Source organism: Schistocerca nitens, chromosome 7, assembly GCF_023898315.1.
Source record: "Schistocerca nitens isolate TAMUIC-IGC-003100 chromosome 7, iqSchNite1.1, whole genome shotgun sequence".
NCBI lineage: Eukaryota > Metazoa > Arthropoda > Insecta > Orthoptera > Acrididae > Schistocerca > Schistocerca nitens.
Window position 1 is genome coordinate 630,909,747 of NC_064620.1, and position 21,160 is coordinate 630,930,906.

At 38.2% G+C, this 21,160-nt stretch overlaps 1 protein-coding gene across 2 annotated transcripts in view; it reads left to right on the forward strand.

Moving 5' to 3' along the window:
* LOC126195036 (cadherin-99C) overlaps positions 1 to 21,160 on the forward strand; it is a 643,316-nt gene that overhangs the window by 617,856 nt on the left and 4,300 nt on the right. For both annotated transcript variants that reach the window (XM_049933479.1, XM_049933480.1), the window contains 6 exons: positions 2,527 to 2,739; positions 2,884 to 3,149; positions 8,527 to 8,748; positions 9,108 to 9,204; positions 11,618 to 11,750; positions 12,229 to 12,370. In XM_049933479.1, the coding sequence (XP_049789436.1) occupies positions 2,527 to 2,739; positions 2,884 to 3,149; positions 8,527 to 8,748; positions 9,108 to 9,204; positions 11,618 to 11,750; positions 12,229 to 12,370 (1,073 nt within the window). The remainder of the gene's footprint in view (positions 1 to 2,526; positions 2,740 to 2,883; positions 3,150 to 8,526; positions 8,749 to 9,107; positions 9,205 to 11,617; positions 11,751 to 12,228; positions 12,371 to 21,160) is intronic.

Consider the following 21,160-nt stretch of genomic DNA (forward strand, 5'->3'; position numbering starts at 1 on the left):
TCACAGTGTGCATAATTGTTGTCAGGCCTGTATTGCTGCCAGAAGTGGTCACACCCCATAGAAAGGCACTCACTGAAAGACTCCAACGACATCATCGAGACACCTGCAATAGGCCAGCAGCCGTTTTATGCAGAGGAACTACTGAACACTAGTGGGATTATCTTATTAAGGGGTCTGCAGAATACCTGTTGGAAAGCAAATCCGATGCCTTTACTGTTTCCCAGGAGCAATGCGATTTCGGGAGAGTTACAGATAGCCCACAGCTTAGTTTTGCTAAACGACTACTGGACATCCAGAAGAAGTTTCACAGTGACATCCTTGTTAAATGTCAGCAGTATTGTCACAGAAATGTGTGCGCAAATCCGTTAAGTTGTAAAAAATGAAGAACATTTTTTGTATACTGTTATACATGTTGCAGTTGTTTATGTTCTGTATTCTATACATTGTTTCTACTTTACTATCACCTGTTTATACTGTTTTGTAGCAAAATAAATGCTACCTTGCAAAATTTCCATTTGTTGATTTAATTTTGGGCACCAGTGTATTTGCTGATCGTACATGGGTGAAACATCACAGAACATTGAAATGTTGAATGTTATTTATTTTAACAGTTTTGTGGGTGAGTGACTGGAGTAGTTCTGTCTGTTGAAAGATGAACTTTATAGATTTTTTTCAATGCTTGAGAATTTTGTCATTAAATGTCTTATATATGCATTCCATAAAAAAATTGCACCTGTAATTGGGTCCCACCTTTTCTGCTGAAAACACCACATCTTTATTGCCTAAAGTGTCATTCCTCTATTGCGCTATTTTCCCCAGATTTTGCTCTTTACTGCACTTTTTTGTTTTTGGAGCTCCAAAATATTCAGCCCAAAATTGGGCTTTATCCAGTGGTCTCATGCTTCAGTGCTACAATTCATTGAGAGTACATTTGCTAGAACAGTTATGAGAGATCAGGAGATGTTCCATATTCCAATATACATCACAATCACATCTGTTTCATATTCTTCAGTAAGGCCTTCTCACCCGTGTTTGCCTTTACTGCTGTTATTCCCTTTCTCATGCACTTAAAGCTCCTCTAAATCTTTCATTTTGTGTTCTCAGTGATAGCTGTATCCTGTAGTGGAGGGTAGTCATTTGTTCTTAAAACTCCTGGGGAGGCTATGACAGAAATACTGTCATTCCAGTATTCGAGTTCAGTTGTTATCACCACGTTATTTTGTTCTTCTTTAGTTTAGCTGATAATTTCATCACTTCAAAAGAAACAAAAATAACATCTTCATTAGCTTTAGACCATGCTTAGAATTTAGAAGACAGTACTGTGATATAGTGAACAATTCCTTAAGTAGTCTATAGACGTACTTAATGAGACTGCAAATTCACAGAAATATAGGACTAAATTAAAACTCATCCACATTTGTGTGATCCATTTTGATAAATGAAACTGTCAAGACTTCAGTTGCATTTATTAACAATAAATGTTTAACATGTTCCAACCAGCTGTCTTTATTTTTACTTTGAAATATCTACAACATATCATTGTTTTTAAAGATGTAGAACTCCATCTTCATACAGTTGTTCATAGATGGTATTATGTAACTCTGAAATTGATATAACATTGTATAAGCCTACTGGTTGGAACATTTCTGCACCTCCATTACCAGATGTGGCCCATGCTTTCCACAAATACTCTGTAAAAAAAATTAGAAACAAAAATGGTCATACATTAGAATAATTGTTGCTCAGTCCATGGCAATCCCTGTGCAAAACAATGGCTGCAGATACTTATGGGCAGAACGAGTACCATCCACTATGCTACTAATTGTTGCTGTTCGTCCATGTTTGGAGACCAGCTCTATGAGCAACAGTTAAGTATGGCAAAACACTATCACTGAATGCTTGTAGATCCACACAATGTTAACATATCTTTCTATCGTGAATAACAAAACATTCTGTATATGACTGCTATTTGACTCTCCATTCATCCACCTTGGAGCGTATTCATTAACATAGTGATTGCTTCTACACTCTGCTAGCAATCAGTGGAGTCTGGCCCAGGCTTCCAAACGTATGTTCCAAGCGCAGTTAAAGGAAAGTGCTCTGGCTGGAATGACATGGAGTATGCCTAATAGTTAGTGCATCACATGTACTGTGCTCGTAACAGTTATTTTTCTCTGTGTCACTGAGCTCTTTGTGGTATTAAAAATTCATGAGCATTCTATTACATGTACACACCAATAGAACAGTATCATACAGAGTGAGGAGATATGGTAGCAAGATCATTACTGTTTCAATTAGAAAAGGCCTCATTGTAATTTGCTTGCTTGATTGTTAACCAAAAGTTGAGGGACAGCGATCTTGAAAGAGGAAGGAAGGAACACTGCTTGAAGGATAAGTTTTTCTTGGGCACCATACAAGTAGCTACAGTGTTACACTGATAGCATAGATTGGTCTTTGATGTTTACACATGTTCCAATATTTGTTAAAATGTTATTTTACTTATTCATTTTTCTGTTAACATCGCAGGCTGAAGACAAAGATAGTGGGAAGTATGGAAAAGTTGAATACCGAATTTTGGCAAGTGATAAAGGATCAGAATATTTTGCTATGGATTCAAGCATAATCAAAAGCAAGAAATTATTTGACAATGATGTGGGGCTGCCCTTCCGGTTCACTGTAGAAGCTCGTGACAACCCCACATCAGAGCAAGACAGCAATACTGAAACAGTTCCTGTCGTGGTAAGTGTTCCAGACATGCCTTGGCTGTTCATAACAATTCTAGAAGATAAAAAAATTGATAATTTTCCAGATGAGTTTAGTGTTAAAATAATTTCTTTTGACTGTAGTAGTGAGATACCAATTTATACCTCATCTTATTTTCAGATAAACCTCATTACCGATCGGAATCGACTGATACTAGTGATCGATGATGCCAAACCGGAAACTATACAGAATGAGGAGAATAAAATTGCTAGTGTCCTGGAGGACCACACAAACTTGATTATTGGAATTGAGAAAGTAGACTCCAGACAGTTTCTTGGCAGTAATAGCACAATTGAAATAGACAAAGATGGGACCGATGTTTGGTTCTATGCAGTAGATCCTGAAACTGAAACAATTCTGGAAAGAAACAGTAGCAGAGTACTGAGGTTAGATTAAAACTTATTATTTCTACTTTATTGTTCCTGCACTTTACAGATATTCAGATGAAGTAAGAAAAACACTACAATTGCTGGAAAACGGGCTTATATCAGGAATTTAAAATTTTAATCTTTTTATAAGTTTCAGTAGCATTTCACTATAGAGTTCCATCCCATCTCACTTGATGAAGAATCTGTGGCAATTTCTATTCCCACTGTGCATCGTTGGGCAGAGGAGATCACCAACACATAACTGAATGCAGAAATGAAGTGCTTTATTACTATTAAAAACATACAGCAATACAAGCAAATGCAGACTATTGGTGTTCATACCCGACTGGGTCAAAGATCGATATGTCACGAATAAAAGTAGTTGTTCTCAAAGTCAATCACCACATGTTCAGTGTTGGTGGTGGCCACACAGGCCTCCCCTCCAACTTCCCTGGAAATGCAGAGAACTGTGGAGGATGTGAGGTAGTAGAGGGTGCTGGTAGGATCAAAAACGTAGAGCCTGCCCATGGGAGGATGCAGCATGTATGTTAACTGAGTAGGGGGGTGGCACCCAACAGTGTTACTGCCAGTCGTGGCACCTAGATGGACTCATTGCCCGAGTTCGAGTAAGCACACAGTGGATGACGACACCGTGCAGAGTCGCCAAAAGTTTCGTGGTACTGACATAATGGGTACACGGGATGCCACGTCTGCTTTGTGTCACCCGAGCTGCTTGGGGCACTGTGTGCTCACTTAGCTATCGGAGGAGAATGGGAGGCAGGTGCTGGTGGTGCAGGTAGTCCTGGAACTTGACCACCAGGTGGCACTGGACGTAGCTGCCGGGAGCACGTGCCACACGTGCAACTGCTACCGGCAGTGTGACGAAGCAACTGGATTGGAGCAGGAGTAAGGAGAAGTGTTGCCAACCATTTGTATCTGTGGGGGAGCTGCCGGAGGGAATGAGCTGGTGATGTCAGATAAAGCTGTGTGCACAGTCAGCAAGACAGAGTTTCTTAATAGACTTGTGAGACAAGAGATATACTTGAAGGTCAAACAGCAATTTAACCAGCTGCAGGGTCCACAGTGTGACATCAGGGAGCTGCTCAGGTTGACTTGGGGTGGAGGTGGTGTTACAGTTGAGACGGGGTTCAATCCTGCAGCTGTACATAACGAGTGCTGTAATAAATTGCTTTGGCATCCGGTTGTGACAGGTGTTCAGTACTGTGGGACTGAGCGGTACCATATTTATGTTGAGCTGGCGGATTCAGTAGCAGGTCACTGACAGGGTCCGATTCGTCGTCTAAGTGGCTAACAAACATGAAACACGCGTCGTCATCCAGAATTGCACGAATGTCCACCAGGTTATCGACTGAGGTGAACCACATTTTGGAATTCACCTTCTGCAGGTGAAATGGTTTAGGAAAACATCTGACTGGCATCTGTTGCGATGTCAGAGGGAGAGGCGAGTGACAGTGTCAGAACGGCGATGGCTGGGTGGATGCAGAAACTGGTGTGTTGCCTGAGGTTTGTGTGTGTGCGTGTGTGGGGGGGGGGGGGGGATACTCTGTCCACAGGTGGCACACAAGGTGGTTGTCATGGATGATGTGACCTTGGTCATGAAAAATTGGAATGTTGTTAGTGCGAGGAATGCGCAACAGGATGTCTATGTGTAGTGGGAGAAGTGAGCATGTAGTCCACATTATGTATCTACGTCTGCTGCAGTAGCACTGGGAAAAGCAAAGATGTCTTTTGTTTGATTCGGTATGGGATGAAATTAGGGTATTGTGGCACAGTGTGGAAATGGGCTTGTTGTCCTGTATGCAGTTCCTGCTAAGGTGGCTGTGAGCTGGAGAGGGTGGAGTTCACATTAGTGGTCGAGGCGAGCTGGTAGGGGCACGTGAGTCAGGCTATATGGTAGGAGTGTCACTATCAGAAAGGACTACCTGTGCTCCCATGTCAGAGTCTGAATCACAAAACTGTAGCTGATACATTGTGTAAGTTTAGTCGCAAAGGGGTAAAAGAATCACACAAAAACACAATCAAATGGAAGGCGTCAGGGGTCACCAGTGTGGCAATTTCTATTCCTATGGTGAATCAATGGCTAGAGATCATCAGCACACAACCAAAAATAGAAATGAAGCACTTTATTTCTGTTAAGAATATACATTTATACAAGCGAGCACACACAATGAGTGTTCATACCACTCTGGCCATAGATTGTAATATCATGAATCAAAGTAGTTCTTCTCAAAATCAGTAACCACATGTTTAATGTTGCTGGTCCCTGCAAGTCCACCATTATGCTTTCACCAAGTTTGGAAAATATCTCCATACTTTTCCCTTTCTATGTTTGGTTGAAGAAGAAACTTGTAACAATCAATACTTGAAATTCAAAAGCTTTTAAAAGTCTCAGAAGCTGTTCTTCTATCTTTTGTCAGTAGCTAGGTATTTTAGCTGATGTCCATTTTGTTTTATCTCCAGTATTTTCAAGTAATATCATCCTTGTATTTCTTAATTACTTAGTGCGAACGAAAGACCAATTTCCCAATTCCTGTTGATTTGGTTGGTCGGCTATTCTGCTTATTTTTCAAAAAAAATTTAATTTATTTTTTTAAAACTACTGACTGAAAATATTTACAAACTACTGGTACTTGATGTGAGAGTGTTAGAAAGTGATATGTAAACATTATGCATAATCAAAATAATGCTTAACAACATTGTGAATCTTGAAATTATCCTTGCATACAGGATACTCAATGATATTGTCAGCTGTTTAGCCAGTCATCATTTCCCACCACATACAATATTTCATCTATGCACAGTAGAAAATGGCAACTGGCTGACCTACCGAAATATCATTGAGTGTTAACACTATTTGTGTCAGAATAAGCGCAAATACTTTTCAGCTGCTTAAATTGTTTGTCTTCAATACCATGGCCATATCCAGCAATAACCAAAGTTTTGATCCCTTTGAGGGAGGATGTATGTAATATAGATAAAAAATGTTGAATTTTTTTATCAACCAGTTAGTTTTGTAGCATGGTGGAAATACTGACTTCAACTTTCACAATTTAATTCATGCTACAAATGATGTAAAAGCCCTGTAGTTTCAATGAGTGTGCAGTGACTTGCTTCCTTTTCTTCACAACTCTGTCCTCGTTTGTGAAATTTTATTATTTCCTACCATCAGAGATGGCATCAATAGAGTACAGAAGACTTTGAGCCCATTTATGGTGTGGTTAATTACATTTTATTAAAGAAATGCACCCATGATGGAATACAAAACCCAAATGAAAGCTTTAATGATGACATTTGGAAGAGACACCGAAAGATAACAGTTTGCTAAACTACTGTTGGTAAAATTTCCTCTTATGATGCTCGTCTGGTGTTCAATGGTGGTAACATTTGAAGAATCCAGACCTGTATGAGGCTAGGATTTGATGCAGGTTGCTTAACTGAAAACCTACAGAAGAAGACTGATGAGGTGCATATTGCTAGTTCTGAAATGTCAGTGAAGGATATTGCAAAAAGGGCATGCCACAAGGATCAGACTAGAAGAAAAGAGCTACACAAGGCCAAAGAGACCAAATGTTTGGTAATGGCCACCATTACAGTGCTTATTTCTGGCATAAATGCTAATAAATTTTTTTTCTGTATTTCCTCCAACCTTCATTTTCTGCATAACCATTGCAGATAAAAAGGTGAAATTTGCTACAGAATTTGAAAATAGTACATCGTTACTTCCTTTGTTACAAAATTTTTCAGAGTGCATTACTCTCAGATTTATTTGTATTTGTGTGAACTAAAAATAGTTATGTATCATAGAAATAAATTTAAAAAATTGTTGTACAAATACTATGACTGACATTAAAAAACTAGTGCACAGAATTGTTTATCTAATTACTAAGAAAAACCTACCACATTTTGAAAGTTATAATTAAAGCAACATTTGATTTCTCATATGATAGTGTGTGCCTAAAAGTATCCAGCAATGTCCTGATCAACTTATTTGACAAAAGATTTTAAAAAAATAATCCAGATTATAGCCAATAACATAATGCCAACATGTACAAAATGGTTCTGTTATCTCTCAAACAGTAACATGTATATTAGCTTAGGTATGCCTGTGTATTTTCTCATAAGCCCCCCCACTCTGAGCCAGTGTTAAAAGATGAGACAGAAGTTTCAGATTGTGTAGAACATTCAAATAACTTACGGGACTGCAGCCGAATAATATCATCAACAACTGCCGATATTTTGACAGGAGCACTTCCTGCCATTTTCGAGGCATAACTGGAGCAAAAAAGCCCTATGCAAACAAATTTAAAACTTAAGTTTGCAGAGACATCATCTTTGGTAGTGTGTGTGTGTGTATGTGTGTGTGTGTGTGTGTGTGTGTGTGTGTGTGTGTGTGTGTGTTTCTCTCTCTCTCTGCGTGTGTGTGTGTGTGTGTGTGTGTTTTACCTTTCCAGACTTCATGTGCAAACCAAGGTTTTAAATTCCCTTGCACAGCACTTACTTGTTACAGTTATGCCTTGAAAATGGCAATTGGGCTCCTATAAAAATATCAGTAGTTGTCAGTGACATCATCTGGCTGCATTGAATATGATGAAAAAATTATATGATAAAAATTTGTATAGCACCCTAACTAAGTTACAAAATGTTGGAGTAAGTTGTTTCAGTAGACACTTATTGTCTGGCAGCATCAGATACCTGTGATGCCGATTGATCACAGTTCCCAATAAATGTCATTGCGTTCGAAGTTCGATCATTTTTAAAATGCTTTGTTGCCTGAAGCTTTGTTACCAAAATCTTACTTTGACATTTTTGTAAGAAACTATTATACCCACATGCTGCTAGATATATACCACAAAGTGTCTAACTCCCCAAAACAGGTTCACCAAAGATGAACCCAACCATTCAGGAGGGTGAAGGTTGTAGTTTCGTACATTCTCTTTCAGCACAATGCTTGCTGAAACATTCTGTGGAAGTGTGAATAGTCTCATTGTGGTAATGTGGTGCTTAACCATCTTCACTTCTTTGTTCCCGAGTTCATCACATTATTTCACTGTCCAGTTAGTGTTAGCAGAAGAATCTGCTAATTTGATAACATTGGTATTAAGATTATTCAGAATGTGTCGTGGTATTTGCCCAATAACTTTATGATCCATGTCACAACCATTGAAAGAGCCTATTCCAATTCAAGGAGACTCCTCGAGTGTGCCGTAAAAGCCGTAGACAACCTCAGTATAACTGCTGACCACTTGTATCTAGCTCTCCTACCAAACATGGCATTTTCCAGGACTCTTTTTCTTGCTATAGTTGTTTGAATTACAAAATAATTTTTATTTGGTTTTAATCCTTGATGTAAGTGACAGTTTTTGAAATTTTTTAGGTCAATAATGGATGCTGCTGTGAAATCAAGTATTACGAGAGATATCGGTAGTACTCTTCGAGCCACAACCAGTGGGATACATGGTCCATTAATGGTCATGAAACTTCAGAAGGGTTCAGCTGTTTCATGGGATGTTTTCCCATATGCTCTCATAATAATCGCTTGTATAATCTTCATACTTGGCTCAGCTGGAATAATATACATATGTATCTCATGGTCAAGGTATGTACCAATACAAAGCAGTTTGTTATTTTTTTTATTAGAGTAAAGGAAACAATCATTGAAGAATAGCAAATAGAAATATGAAGCAGAACTGGAACAATATACATATGCATCTCATGGTTGAGGTATGTACCAACTGAAAGCAATTTTTTTATTTTTATTTTTTTTAAAATAAGGATAAAGAAAAAACCGCCAAAGAATGGCATAAGGAGACATGAGTCAACAATATGGGCTATTAATTAATGTACTCTGAAAGCTTTGTGAAATGATATATTACATAAGTGTAGTGCTAGTAATGTATGATACCAACAAATTCACTATAATGGTTCCTGTAAGCAATACTTTTTTCTGCTCTACAGGTACAAAGCTTATAAAGAAAGAATGCAAAGAATGTATGTTGTGCCGAGATATGATCCAGTGTTTGTTGAACCAAATCTTAAGGAATATGAAACTCAGGTTTGTGTAATACTTAAGGTTTTCAATCAATATATAGAAATATTCAATAAATATATAGAAAACTAAATATAGCTAATGAGTTGTAAATGATTGGACTTATTAAATTATAGCAAATTCAACTTGGGCTGTGTGTGTTTGTGTATGTGTGTGTGTGTGTGTGTGTGTGTGTGTGTGTGTGTGTCGAACTGTGAAGAAAGGCTGAAGGGCATGTGGATTTTTCTTTTGTTTTGTTAAATAGGAGTCTGTATGTAGTGTGTTGCAACTGTAGTGTAATGCAGCATGAAAGATCAGAAAGAAGAGAACAAGATAAGTTGTGAGCCCAGCAGTGGAATGGTGAATGTGATGTCATTACTAGGTGCCAGACGTACCAGCTGCAAAACACTGGTGTACTGCACAGCTCAATTTGAAATCCTTGGTACAGTGGAATGTAACAATAGAGAGAAGGAAAGTTGCTACTCACCATATAGCGGAGATGCTGAGTTGCGATAGGCACAATAAAAAGATTCACACAATCATAGCTTTCGGCCATTAAGGCCTTTGTCAGTAGTAGACACACATACACACATGCACACACACACACTCATGCAAGCGCAACTTGCACACACGTCTGCAGTCTCAGAGAGCTGAAACTACATTGTGAGCAGCAGCACCAGTGCATGATGGGAGTGGTGACTGGGTGGGGGTAAGGAGGAGGCTGGGACGGGGAGGGGGAGGGATAGTATGGTGGGGGTGGCGGACAGTGAAGTGTTGCAGTTTAGATGGAGGACAGGGGAGAAGGTGCGAAGGGAGGAGAGGGTAAGTAGTGGAAAAGAGAGAAATAAAAATAAAAGTAAATCAAAAGATTGGGTGTGGCAGTGAAATGACGGCTGTGTAGTGCTGGAATGGGAGCCGGGGGGGGGGGGGGGGGGGGAGGCTGGATGGGTGACGGCAGTGGCTAACAAAGGTTGAGGCCAGGAGGGTTACGGGAACGTAGGATGTATTGCAGGGAATTGTGTGAATCTTTTTATTGTGCCTATTGCGGCTCAGCATCTCCGCTATATGGTGAGTAGCAACTTTCCTTCTCTCGTATTGTTACATTCCATACTGGATTTTCCATTTTTTGGTACAGTGGAACATTGTTTCAAACATGTCATCACCTGTGTCCAAAGCATGCAGCCATTTACTGAACAAATAGACAGGGGCTACCTATTCTTTGCATAGGGTGTCCTAGGTACCCATTGGAACAGGTGACCTACTTACAAGCATAGAGAATCCCCCAACAATGCTTCTTTGCCCATACTGACATCTGCATCCTGTGATATGCAGCTGACAAAGGTTCACATGGATTAAACATACACATTTGAGGCTGTATCTTCTGTAATCAGTAACAAGGAAGAGGGTCTAGATGGTTGTTGTTGTCTTCTGTTGAATCGACAAAATTATTTTGTATATGGTGATGCTTATCATTGGGGCAGTTGATTCCGGCTGCAGAGATTTTTTCCACATCAAGGTAGTTTCAATACATCCTTGACACGGTGATGTGTGAAAAGCCCGCACAATCTTCTGAAACATGGAGTCCCATAATTATGGTTCCATCAGGTATGCTGGTGTTGTGTGTCTCTCTCTCATCATGTATTTGAATCTCATACTGAGAGCTAGTACAGGAACTGGCAATGAGTGAATAAAATAACAAATTGAACTATTCCATTTTCTATAGCGGTAGAAATGCTCTGCTTCAACAAAGCAGGCACCGCTGACTCAGTTGCTCATTACTGTGTACTTTGTAAAGTAATTCATATTCCATTATAGTAAGAATGATAAGTTTAAAGAGGAATATAAAAACATACATTGATTGTATTACCTTCCTTAAAAGTCAGATGTTCCATTCCATTAAACGATATTCTTAAATATATGTACAATGTTCATTTTCGCTAAGAAACTTGGTGACAGACTAGAAGCAGGTGGAAAATAATAAGTTCTTCAGGCTCTATTAGTCTATATTAAGGTTGAATTATTTCTCAATTGATCTTTTTACCAAATCAGAATTATTGCTGTTTGAGACAAACTGATGCTAGTAATGTAAGATTGTGTAGATTTCGAACAAATGGTATTTTATAAGCAGTGTGGTAGTTCTCCAATGTTTGTTGCAACAAATTCCCTGTTGACATAATGTCAGTTTTATTTTTTTTTAAAATCTCTATTACACAGTTATTCACAAATAACAATAATAGTGTACACAGCTGTGGCTCATCAACTTAACGGTTAATGATAGCTAGGGCCTTAACTACTAACAATTAAGTTGATGTGCCACAGCTGTATACATCACAGATGAAAGCTTCAGTTTTGTGTATTCTGATGGTTCTGGACCTTTCACTAGAAAACAAAATGCAGGTCTCACATCAGCATTGTACAACACACACTTTTCACATTTCAGGTTCTGCAGATGAGTGTCCCACTGGATGACAGCGACAGTTACAATGATCTACAGCTGGATTTTAGCAGTAAAAATCATGCTTTCAGTTTAGACAATGTGAGCTACATAACAAAAGAAAATGGTGACAGCATAGGTATCTCCTACCAATTATTTTATGTTTGTATCAAATGGGAAATTCACTTAAGAAACAGAAAACTGTAAACATACAGAATTGCTGGCCAGTGGTTACAAATGCATTTAAAAGAGAAAAACTAGTCCTAGCTTTCAGAACTATCGGTTTCATGGGTTAGAAAGGAATGGCAGGTCAGTCAGACCCCGGGACATTGTGAGAGTGTGATGCAGTTCCTGCTTATTGCCACTGCAGGCAGGCTCCTCCCATGCTGGGGTCTGACAGACCGTCCTCTCATTTCTAACCAATGAAACTGATAGTTCCTAAAGGTAGAATTAGTTTGTCACTTTTAAATGTGTCTATTGCCTCTACTGGAAGTAAATGCTGGTTGGCCACTAACTCTGATTCCAAGTTATATATGTGTATCCATTGCATATGTTGTAATGTTATTCAGTTTCAGAGAAAGAACGGTAAAGAAATGACATGTTTATAACACTTACAGGCCAGCAGAGTCCCGTAAGTTCTGACGCTGCCACAACAGCGCGTGCCTCCAGTATAGCGGGAGGTGGGCATCACAGGAATGAAAGTGAGCACAATATCATGGGTCAGGATTCTCCTCACATATCAAATCCTGTTTATCAAAGGTATGAAGCAGAAAATTTTCCAGTGTTCTTCCTAATATAAATGTGTACTGGTTAACAAAGGACAAAAATAAATACTGTAGACTGTAACAGAAAGATCTGACCTGGTCATCTCAGTGAGACAGTGGACGTAAAGAAAGTTGCATTCTACAGTTTAAAATCAGTTTGTGTAAGAAAAAAGAAAAATTGGACATCCCCAACATAAACTACAAGGCAAAATGGAAGGTGATGGCTCTCAACTAGAGGCATTATCCCCTTTATTCTTCACTGTAATTATGTATTCCAAAATTAACTACACTTCAGATCAAAACTCACACCCAATGGCGTTAAAATCATGTTGACTCAGAATGTCTCACAGAGCAACTCAATCCTTCAACACCAAATATTGTCACGTAACTTGTCAAATATCGTCAACACACTGTATACTCCACAAAAAGAGTACCAGCTCACTATTTCTCAGAACAATTCCTTTTTTAATGGCAATAGATTATTTACAACAAACTGTGTGAGGGAATAAATATACCGTGAAGCGGTAGTCAGATTGCCGAACTCCTTAAACAGATGTCAGCAAGATGTCCTTACAGCATCTTTTGAAGCAATGAAGACTTTCTTCTTAAAGATGAGTTACCATAGAACTTTACTCCCGAAAGAGGATATGCAAAATATTTCAGCTTACTGACGTGTATTTCACCAAGATTTGCAATGATTCTAAGTGCAAATGTAGCTGAACTAAGTTCTTTCTGGAGCTCTAAAATGTGCTTTTTACAGTCAAAATTCTCATCAATATGGGCACCAAAAACTATCATTTGTTATTTTGTCAACATGTGTTGTACTTAAAATTGGTTTAGTACCTCTAGATGTGCAGAACTGAATCTGTTGTGTCCTTGTTTTATTAAAAAAAAATAAAAATACAATAAAAAAACTGAGGCTGAGGCCATTCTCAGAAAACCAGTAAACGATGCTTTTAAGAACATCGTTTACCATTTCATCTGTTGCTGTATGCATGCTCAGATTGATTATAATATTAGTTTAATCTGCAAAAAGAACTAATCCTGGTTGTTGTGTATTACGTTGAATATCATTTATATATCTGAGGAACAATAGTGGAGCTAAGATTGATGCTTTGGGAATCCCACATATGATGTCTGCCCAGTCAGAATAATGTACTCAGACTACATTGCTTAAACTATTAAGAACAACTTTCTGAATTCTTTTGGTTAGTTATGATATTATTCATTGTTTGGCTATAACATCAATCCCATAAAACTTTAATTTATGTGGGAGAATATTGTGACTCACACAGTCAAATGCCTTAGAGAGGTGACAGAAAACACCAGCTGGTGTAGTTTTGTAATTTAACGCATGTAAAACTTCATATAAACGGCATTCTCAGTAGAACAATTCTGAAATCCAGACTGTGATTTTTGGAAGATATTATTGGTGCTCAGGTGAGGTATTGTTTTAGAATACATCACCTTCTCAAAAATTTTGTAAAATGATATCACTTATCTTATAGAGGGGTTTAAGAACAGCATATTTCAGTCTCTTTGGAAAAATGCCATGAGTTAGTCATGCATTATATATTTCAGATAAGATAGACTTACTATATGGACATAAATATTTAGTACTCTATTGGAAACACTATCAAATCCAGATGTGCTTCTATTTTTAAGAGAATATATCATTTTCTTAACTTCAGAAGCAGAAGTTACGAAGAATATGACCGAATTTTATGAGAGTTGCTTCCTCAACACACTGCTGTGATTTTTCTCTTTAACTGTTCATCCACATACTTTCTACCATATTTAAGAAATGATTATTAAAATATTGCTACCTGTTACTCATCACTTATAGGCCCCCATAAGTTGAATAGTGATGCTATCCTATTCTGTGGGTGATTGTCCTGGATCTCATTTCACTACATTCCATGTAGCCTTAAGTCTGTTGTTGAAATTACTGATTTCTTGTATTACATACATGCTGTTTGAGTTTTTAATAATTTTCTTTGTAATTTTGAGTTGGTTTTGTAGTGTACAACTGCTGCAGCATCACTATTTGTTCTTGCCAACAGATACATTTCCCTTTTTCTTTCCTTCAATGATCCATGGCTGTTTAACATCCTTTCTGATTAGGTTATGCAGAAAGCTGTTTTAAAATAATGATATGAATTTACCATGGGATAGATTAAATTTAATGTTAGCATTTGGTTCATTATGAATTTTCTTCCCATTCCATCTCTTGTATATTGTCATTTAAAAAATGGCACTATCTCTTTTATCCTAACTGTGCATCATGGTCAGAGGGAGCATTTGTTACTGGGTAAACAGTTATTTTCTTGCTTTGAGCTGCAGCAAAGAAAACATTATCACTTACGATCATGCTGTCTTTATCCATCAATGTTGGAAAGTTAATTACAGAGTTCAAACAGCAGAATCCAGAAAGGTTTACAGATCATTGTTCATATCAGAATCCTTTAGAAGATCTACATGAGCCACTACAGACTTTTAACTGCTTGCTGCTGTCTGACAGATACCATAGCAAGCAAAATGCCTCATAAACAGTTCAAAATTTTGCAGTGGGGACCTATGTACAGTTACAATTAAGTGTGAACAATTTTTCGGTATTAATTCACAAGCACACACTTCTTTGTGCTGATCACTACAAGATCTACTTGTCTCAATGTTTTTGAACTTGTTTTCTGTCTTAATATACAGTGTGTAACAACTCCTCCTTTTCCTGTATTAGTTCTACATGAGTGATATGCTAGAGTGTAATCTTTTATATGTAACATACGTAATCATATGGTTATGTGATGCTCAGATAGGCATGGGTTATCTTATCTTTTCAGAGCTCTCTAAATTTTCCAAAGAGACAAGTTCTTCTACTGTATTACTCAATCCTTTAAAATTCTGATGAAATTGACCTTACATAATTGTACATTGTTAAGTGTGTTGTGAGGCTCTTCTGTGATTCTGACTTGTTTAAAACAGGCTGCCTGAATCCTTATTCTATCCTAAAAAAGTGTCCCTCTGACACCAGTAACCACAGAGATCTTGCTTCGTGTGATGGTGGCCCTCATTCATATTCTGCACGAACATCAGCCAACCTATATTTCTCCTTTGCAGGTTATGCTATGTCTAATATATCCCCATCTCCCTCTTGTTACAACAGGCACTGCACTTGTATGAGATTTCACTTCAGTCTGCAGCAGCATATTCAACACAGTGTTCACACAGCTCACAGCAGTGTTTATCCAGGACTGGTCATGGCGCTGCAAGACCACCTCAAAACTCACATTTGCATGTAGTCAGTACTCCTATTTCATCCTTGTCTCTGCTAGTGCCGTAATTTCTGTCATTAGCCAGGCTGTTCCCCATTCCACCTACTACAACAACCCAATCCTCTTTGTCAAAATCTTTGCACAAATTCCCTATGTTATCTGTCACCTGGCTAAGGCTAAAATACTAAAGACAACTGCATCATTGTCAGTTCAACACCATTACCGGCTGCTAAGAAACATACTGGGTGTTTGTCACAGTGACAAATGTAAACTTATGTAATAATAATACAGAAGCTTCAGTTGAAATTTTGCAGTGCACTAACAAGTTGGCATGGACTTCTACTAAAAGACTGGGGAAACACAGGTTTCTGTCTTTGTGGTTGTGTCATCACATCTCATACTCTGTTGATATGAAGCAGTGATGTCCAGCTGTTTGGTGAGCTACTGGAAATGGACTCCTGTGGTCATTCGCTTAGATCCCAGGTGTTGCTCGTGTTGCGGTTCACATGGCGTGAGGTTATGTTGCCACTTCTTGTAGGGGAATCACTGCCCATCGTAGATCCTTGGAATGACACTTGAGTGAGTAATATCTGCACATGAAGAGTCTTTCCATCATTCTTCACAAAGTCACTCTGACATCACATAACATTCAGTTTATTGCTCACTGTTGGTAATTAATAATTCACCAAAAATTATGTATCCTGTGTCATGTTGACATATAAGGCTAGAGGGATACAAAAGATATTTTTGTGTCGTATCAAAACACTGAGTGACACATGGCTACACATACAAGCATGTGGATCAGAATATGTAATGACCATGTGTCTAGATCAAATGTATCTGTTGATTCCTTGTTAGTCCCGTAATTGTTTAATTATCTACTGGTTGGGGAAGCATACATGTAACGATGTTTGCTAGTACAATGTTGAACATTTTTATACAAGGTGATCTCTCTTGGGAAGGCTGTCCCCCCTCCCCCCTTCCCCTTTTTCATACCACTACGCACCCTCACACATCGCACAAACTACCAACTGCCCACATCCCAACTACGCTCAGTGGATCAAGGAGGCACAATAGTTGGCCATAGGATAGCCCATTTATCTTCAGTATCAGAAACCCATTAGTATCCTATTAGAACTAAAACCTCATAATACAGTGAAAAATAAGGAGTAAAAAAAGAAAGGAACAGACATATCTGTTAACCCTAATGGCACAAGATCCTTGCATGTGAGCAGCTAAAATAAATTGTGCAGACTGACAAGAATCCTTCAGACAGGTAATATTTGTTCACATTGAAACGTAATATACATTTTCACCACTGTCACTTGCTCTTGAAAATTCACACAATGCATGGAACGGCAATGGTTATTTTTGCATGATCACTATACTTAGACAACTAATGACACTTTACCTTGCAGCTGGATAGCTCTCTGAGGAATACAATTCTCAACAAACTACTCTCTTAGTCTCAGTCATTACACAGTCTGTTATAAAATTTGAATTGATCTTGGAAGGGCATTGGGTGGGATTTTTACTTTGGTTCACAAGACAAATTTTTGTGAACAGATACCATTGGATACTTCATTGAAAGTGTCAGTCATACATATACAAATGTTTATCTGCATGCAAAGGGGAATCTACATCTACATGGTCTACATCTACATTGTTACTCTGCAATTCATACTTAAGTGCCTGGCACAGGGTTCATTGAACCATTTTCATACTACTTCTCTACCATTCCACTCTCAAATGGTGCATGGGAAAAAGGAACACCTAAATCTTTCCATTTGAGCTCTTATTTCTCTTATTTTATTATGATGATCATTCCTCCCTAAGTAGGTGGGTGTCAACAAAATGTTTTCACATTCGGAAGAGAAAGTTGGTGATTGAAATTTTGTAAATAGATCTCACTGCAAGGAAAACTGCCTTTGTTTCAGTGACTGCCTCCCCAACTCACGTATCATAACAGCGACACTGTCACCTCTATTGCACGATAACACGAAACGAGCTGCCCTTCTTTGCACTTTTTTGATGTCCTCCGTCAATCGCACCTGGTAAGGATCCCATACCGCACAGCAATATTCCAGCTGAGAATGTAATGTAGGCTGTCTGTTTAGTGGGTTTGTCACATCTTCTAAGTGTTCTGCGAACACATAATGGATGATCACTGATTAGATTTTCAAAGTACGTACATTCCTCCTCATTTAAATTTCACAAACCTTCCTCAGGGTAACAATCTACTGGAACAGGTTTTATTTTTTCATTTACTGTTTGTGTTTTAAATTTCAGGTCTCCCACTCATTTTAGCCCAGCACATGGCACCTCCCAAGCTATCAGTTTATCAATTTGTAGCTCCATCTTTCTCATATCTATTTATTGGAAAGCACATGATGCTTTATGTGACAGTGACCACTTTTGAATTGTTCCTTCTCCACCTCAGAGTGGTCTCCATTATGGAATTTAAAAATTGCCATTTGGTGTAACTTCATCATTTCTTTAAATCCTGATGTCATATCTCATAAGATAAGTGAAGTTATCCTCCATTGGAACACTACTGTGATATTACAAGTAGCAGAAGTAAGTAGCACCTCAGTCCCCACCACTAGAAATCTGTACTTTGGTGGAAACATGAAGTAGCCATGGCCATTAAAAAATTACAGACAGGCATTCTAGAAATGTAAACAACATCCATCGAGGGATACGCTTATCACCTTCGAAAGATTCTCTGCCCAGGTCTGCTGTGTTGTTGGGAACGATTTGTATCTGTGACTATTCAGACATATACACCCTTTTCTCAAGTATGGGATAAAATGCACCGTATTTATGGGCATCAGTAATCCTTTAGTGTCCTGGCTGTCTACCAGGATGGTACCACTAAGTCTGACAAACCACTGTTGCCGAACAACCAGCCATGTCATTTTCCCATGTCTTGGGATTTTAAAATTATGCTCTGCCTTCTACTTTCATAAAATATTACCAAAAAGTATTTACCTATTTTTCGGTTCTTATCCCTCAGAAGGATACAATGACATCACAGGAAATGGGAACTCTTGGAGCTCTTAACTGTATTGGCGCACTTTCTACTTGTACTAGGATGGACACAATCATCATGAAAATGCCTTTGGGCTGTTGTGCTGATAGACCACTTACACTTCATCTTCCTTCTGAACTCTTTATACACTCATTCCCATCAACAGCCCCTTGGAGGGGAGTGAGAGGTACTCATGTTGTCACAGGTATTGCTGAATAAGTGTATTACCTACTCGTATATGGATCTTACCTTTCATTATGTAGCTCTCCTAACTTGATAGTTATATCTCAGATGACAGTTAGGTGTCATAGCAGTAAGTTTATTCATCTCAGGATCAACTTTACAAGAACAGTAGATGTGTCATGGTATTACAGTTTAAGAGCAATTGAAAACATCTAATTTGTATTCACAGGCATTTACTTACATGCACGTCCAGTTTGAAAAGAATGAGACAGGCTGTTGATTTTGGTATTATAATAGGAAACATCCTGGCATTTCCTGAAGTAATATGGGGATTCCACAGAAAACTGAGATTAGGGTCTTTGTACATCCCTGCCAGATAAGATAAACTCAGAATAGCTGGATGAAGGTTGGAGCCTTTGTCTTTCTGAACACATGGGCAGTCTTTTTAAAACGGTGTCACCACCTTCTTTGTTTTTATCCTTGGTGTACACTACTATTTTGCAAAGAAGTTCACTGTAGACACTGCACACATATTATTTTATGATGTAACACTACACACACTGTAAGCTGATATCAGGAGCATACTGATGGTGCTTGGTTTCCATATGTGTCTGCATCTGCCCCTCTGCTAGCCTGGAAAACTGATCTAGTATCCCTCCATAATGAGTGAGATGTTGAGCTCAAAGCGATAAGTTATTAGTATGCTGAGCTTTGTGAGTAAGGTTATTATTATTATAATTTGCTTCAGTTAAATTTTGCCAAACATCTACTCTGTTTTAGCTAAGTAATCCTTCACGTGTAGAATTTATTGCTTAACTGGTATTTTTAACTACCTTTGTAAATAAATTTGTTTGAATTATCTCTTTGGCAATTTATTGTGCAATCTTATTCCATGGAAGCAAATGTTGTCTTGAGTTGTATGTTTATTCTTTCATGGTAAATGTAAGTTAAGTCTAGATCTTGTTCCATGATTATGGAAAGAGAAGTTTGTGCAGTAATTATCAGTGTTATTTTTGATGAGCATAATTGATTGGTAAATGTACTTACATGATGTAGGTAAAATTCTCAGTGAAATATATTCATTTGAAATGATGAACACAATTAAAAAGAAGTGTATAATTTTGCTTAATGAGAAATAATACTCCACAAAACAAAAAAAATATGAATCATAATGAACCAAATAATGTATCATAAATTACACAATTTAAAATATGGTCCATAGTTTGAGGTTCACCACACTCACAGAAAAGATCGTTTGCCAATAAGCTTTTACTGTGACCATATTCTGTTTAATCGTGTTGAGAATCATCTCAGAAGGTCAGGACCAGGATCTCGTTTGGTCTTGTCAGCAATAAGGGATCCATTTTATGGGGTATTACTTTGCAGTGCTGGTAGTCACATTCTTCTTCAAAAACTTTTAGTCTGTGATTGGTTTTCCAGACACACGTCCACAACTTCAGCTGATCTGTCATGTGCAAAATCATAATGAATTGGGAGATCACTCTGGTTTGACATTTCCTTCCACTGGTTTTTCATTGCAGTTTTGCATGTGATGTTTGGTGGTTGGACATTCCCCAGCACTGGTAGGAAAGTTGTGGGGGTCAGTGCCATTGAGCCAGTTATGATATTCATCAATGACTTGAGCTCCACAACAGCTTTTTTTTGTGTGGGTACACATTGCCCATAGTGGGGCATAGTATTCTGTAGTACTATGTACCAGTGCCAATGCTGATGTACACAGTGTACTTGCATTGCTTCTCTGTGAGTTGCATGCTAGTTTGGCCAGTATAGAGTTTCTTGATTTCAGTTCTTGATTCACTTCTTCTAGGTTAAGTTTAACTCCTTAGTATTTAGAGGTGTTTTCATGTTTAATTGCCTCTCCTTTGAGTTTAAGGCTGAACTTCCTGTTACCTTCTTCATTGTTGAGATACATAATGATACTTACAGATTTGGAAGGATTTGGTTTGAAGTGCCATTTGGTATAATACTCCTAAAGAGTATATAAATCACTATTCAGAGTAACTTCGAGCTGTTCAAATGACTGTGATTGTGTGACAGTTGCTAAATCATCAGCGAAGGCAAATGTATGTGACTGTGCACTGACCTTTGAAGCAGGCCATTGTGAAGTGTTCTAACACTGCGTATGTAGACTCTGAAAGTTCTCACCAATAGCAGAGATTTCACTATATTCAGTTTTTGCTTGCATTTGGTGACTTCTGTGAGTTTACCTAAAAGCCCTCTGATACAGACTGTGTCATATGCTGTTGATAGAACCAGTAGCATTACTCTAATCTTCTTT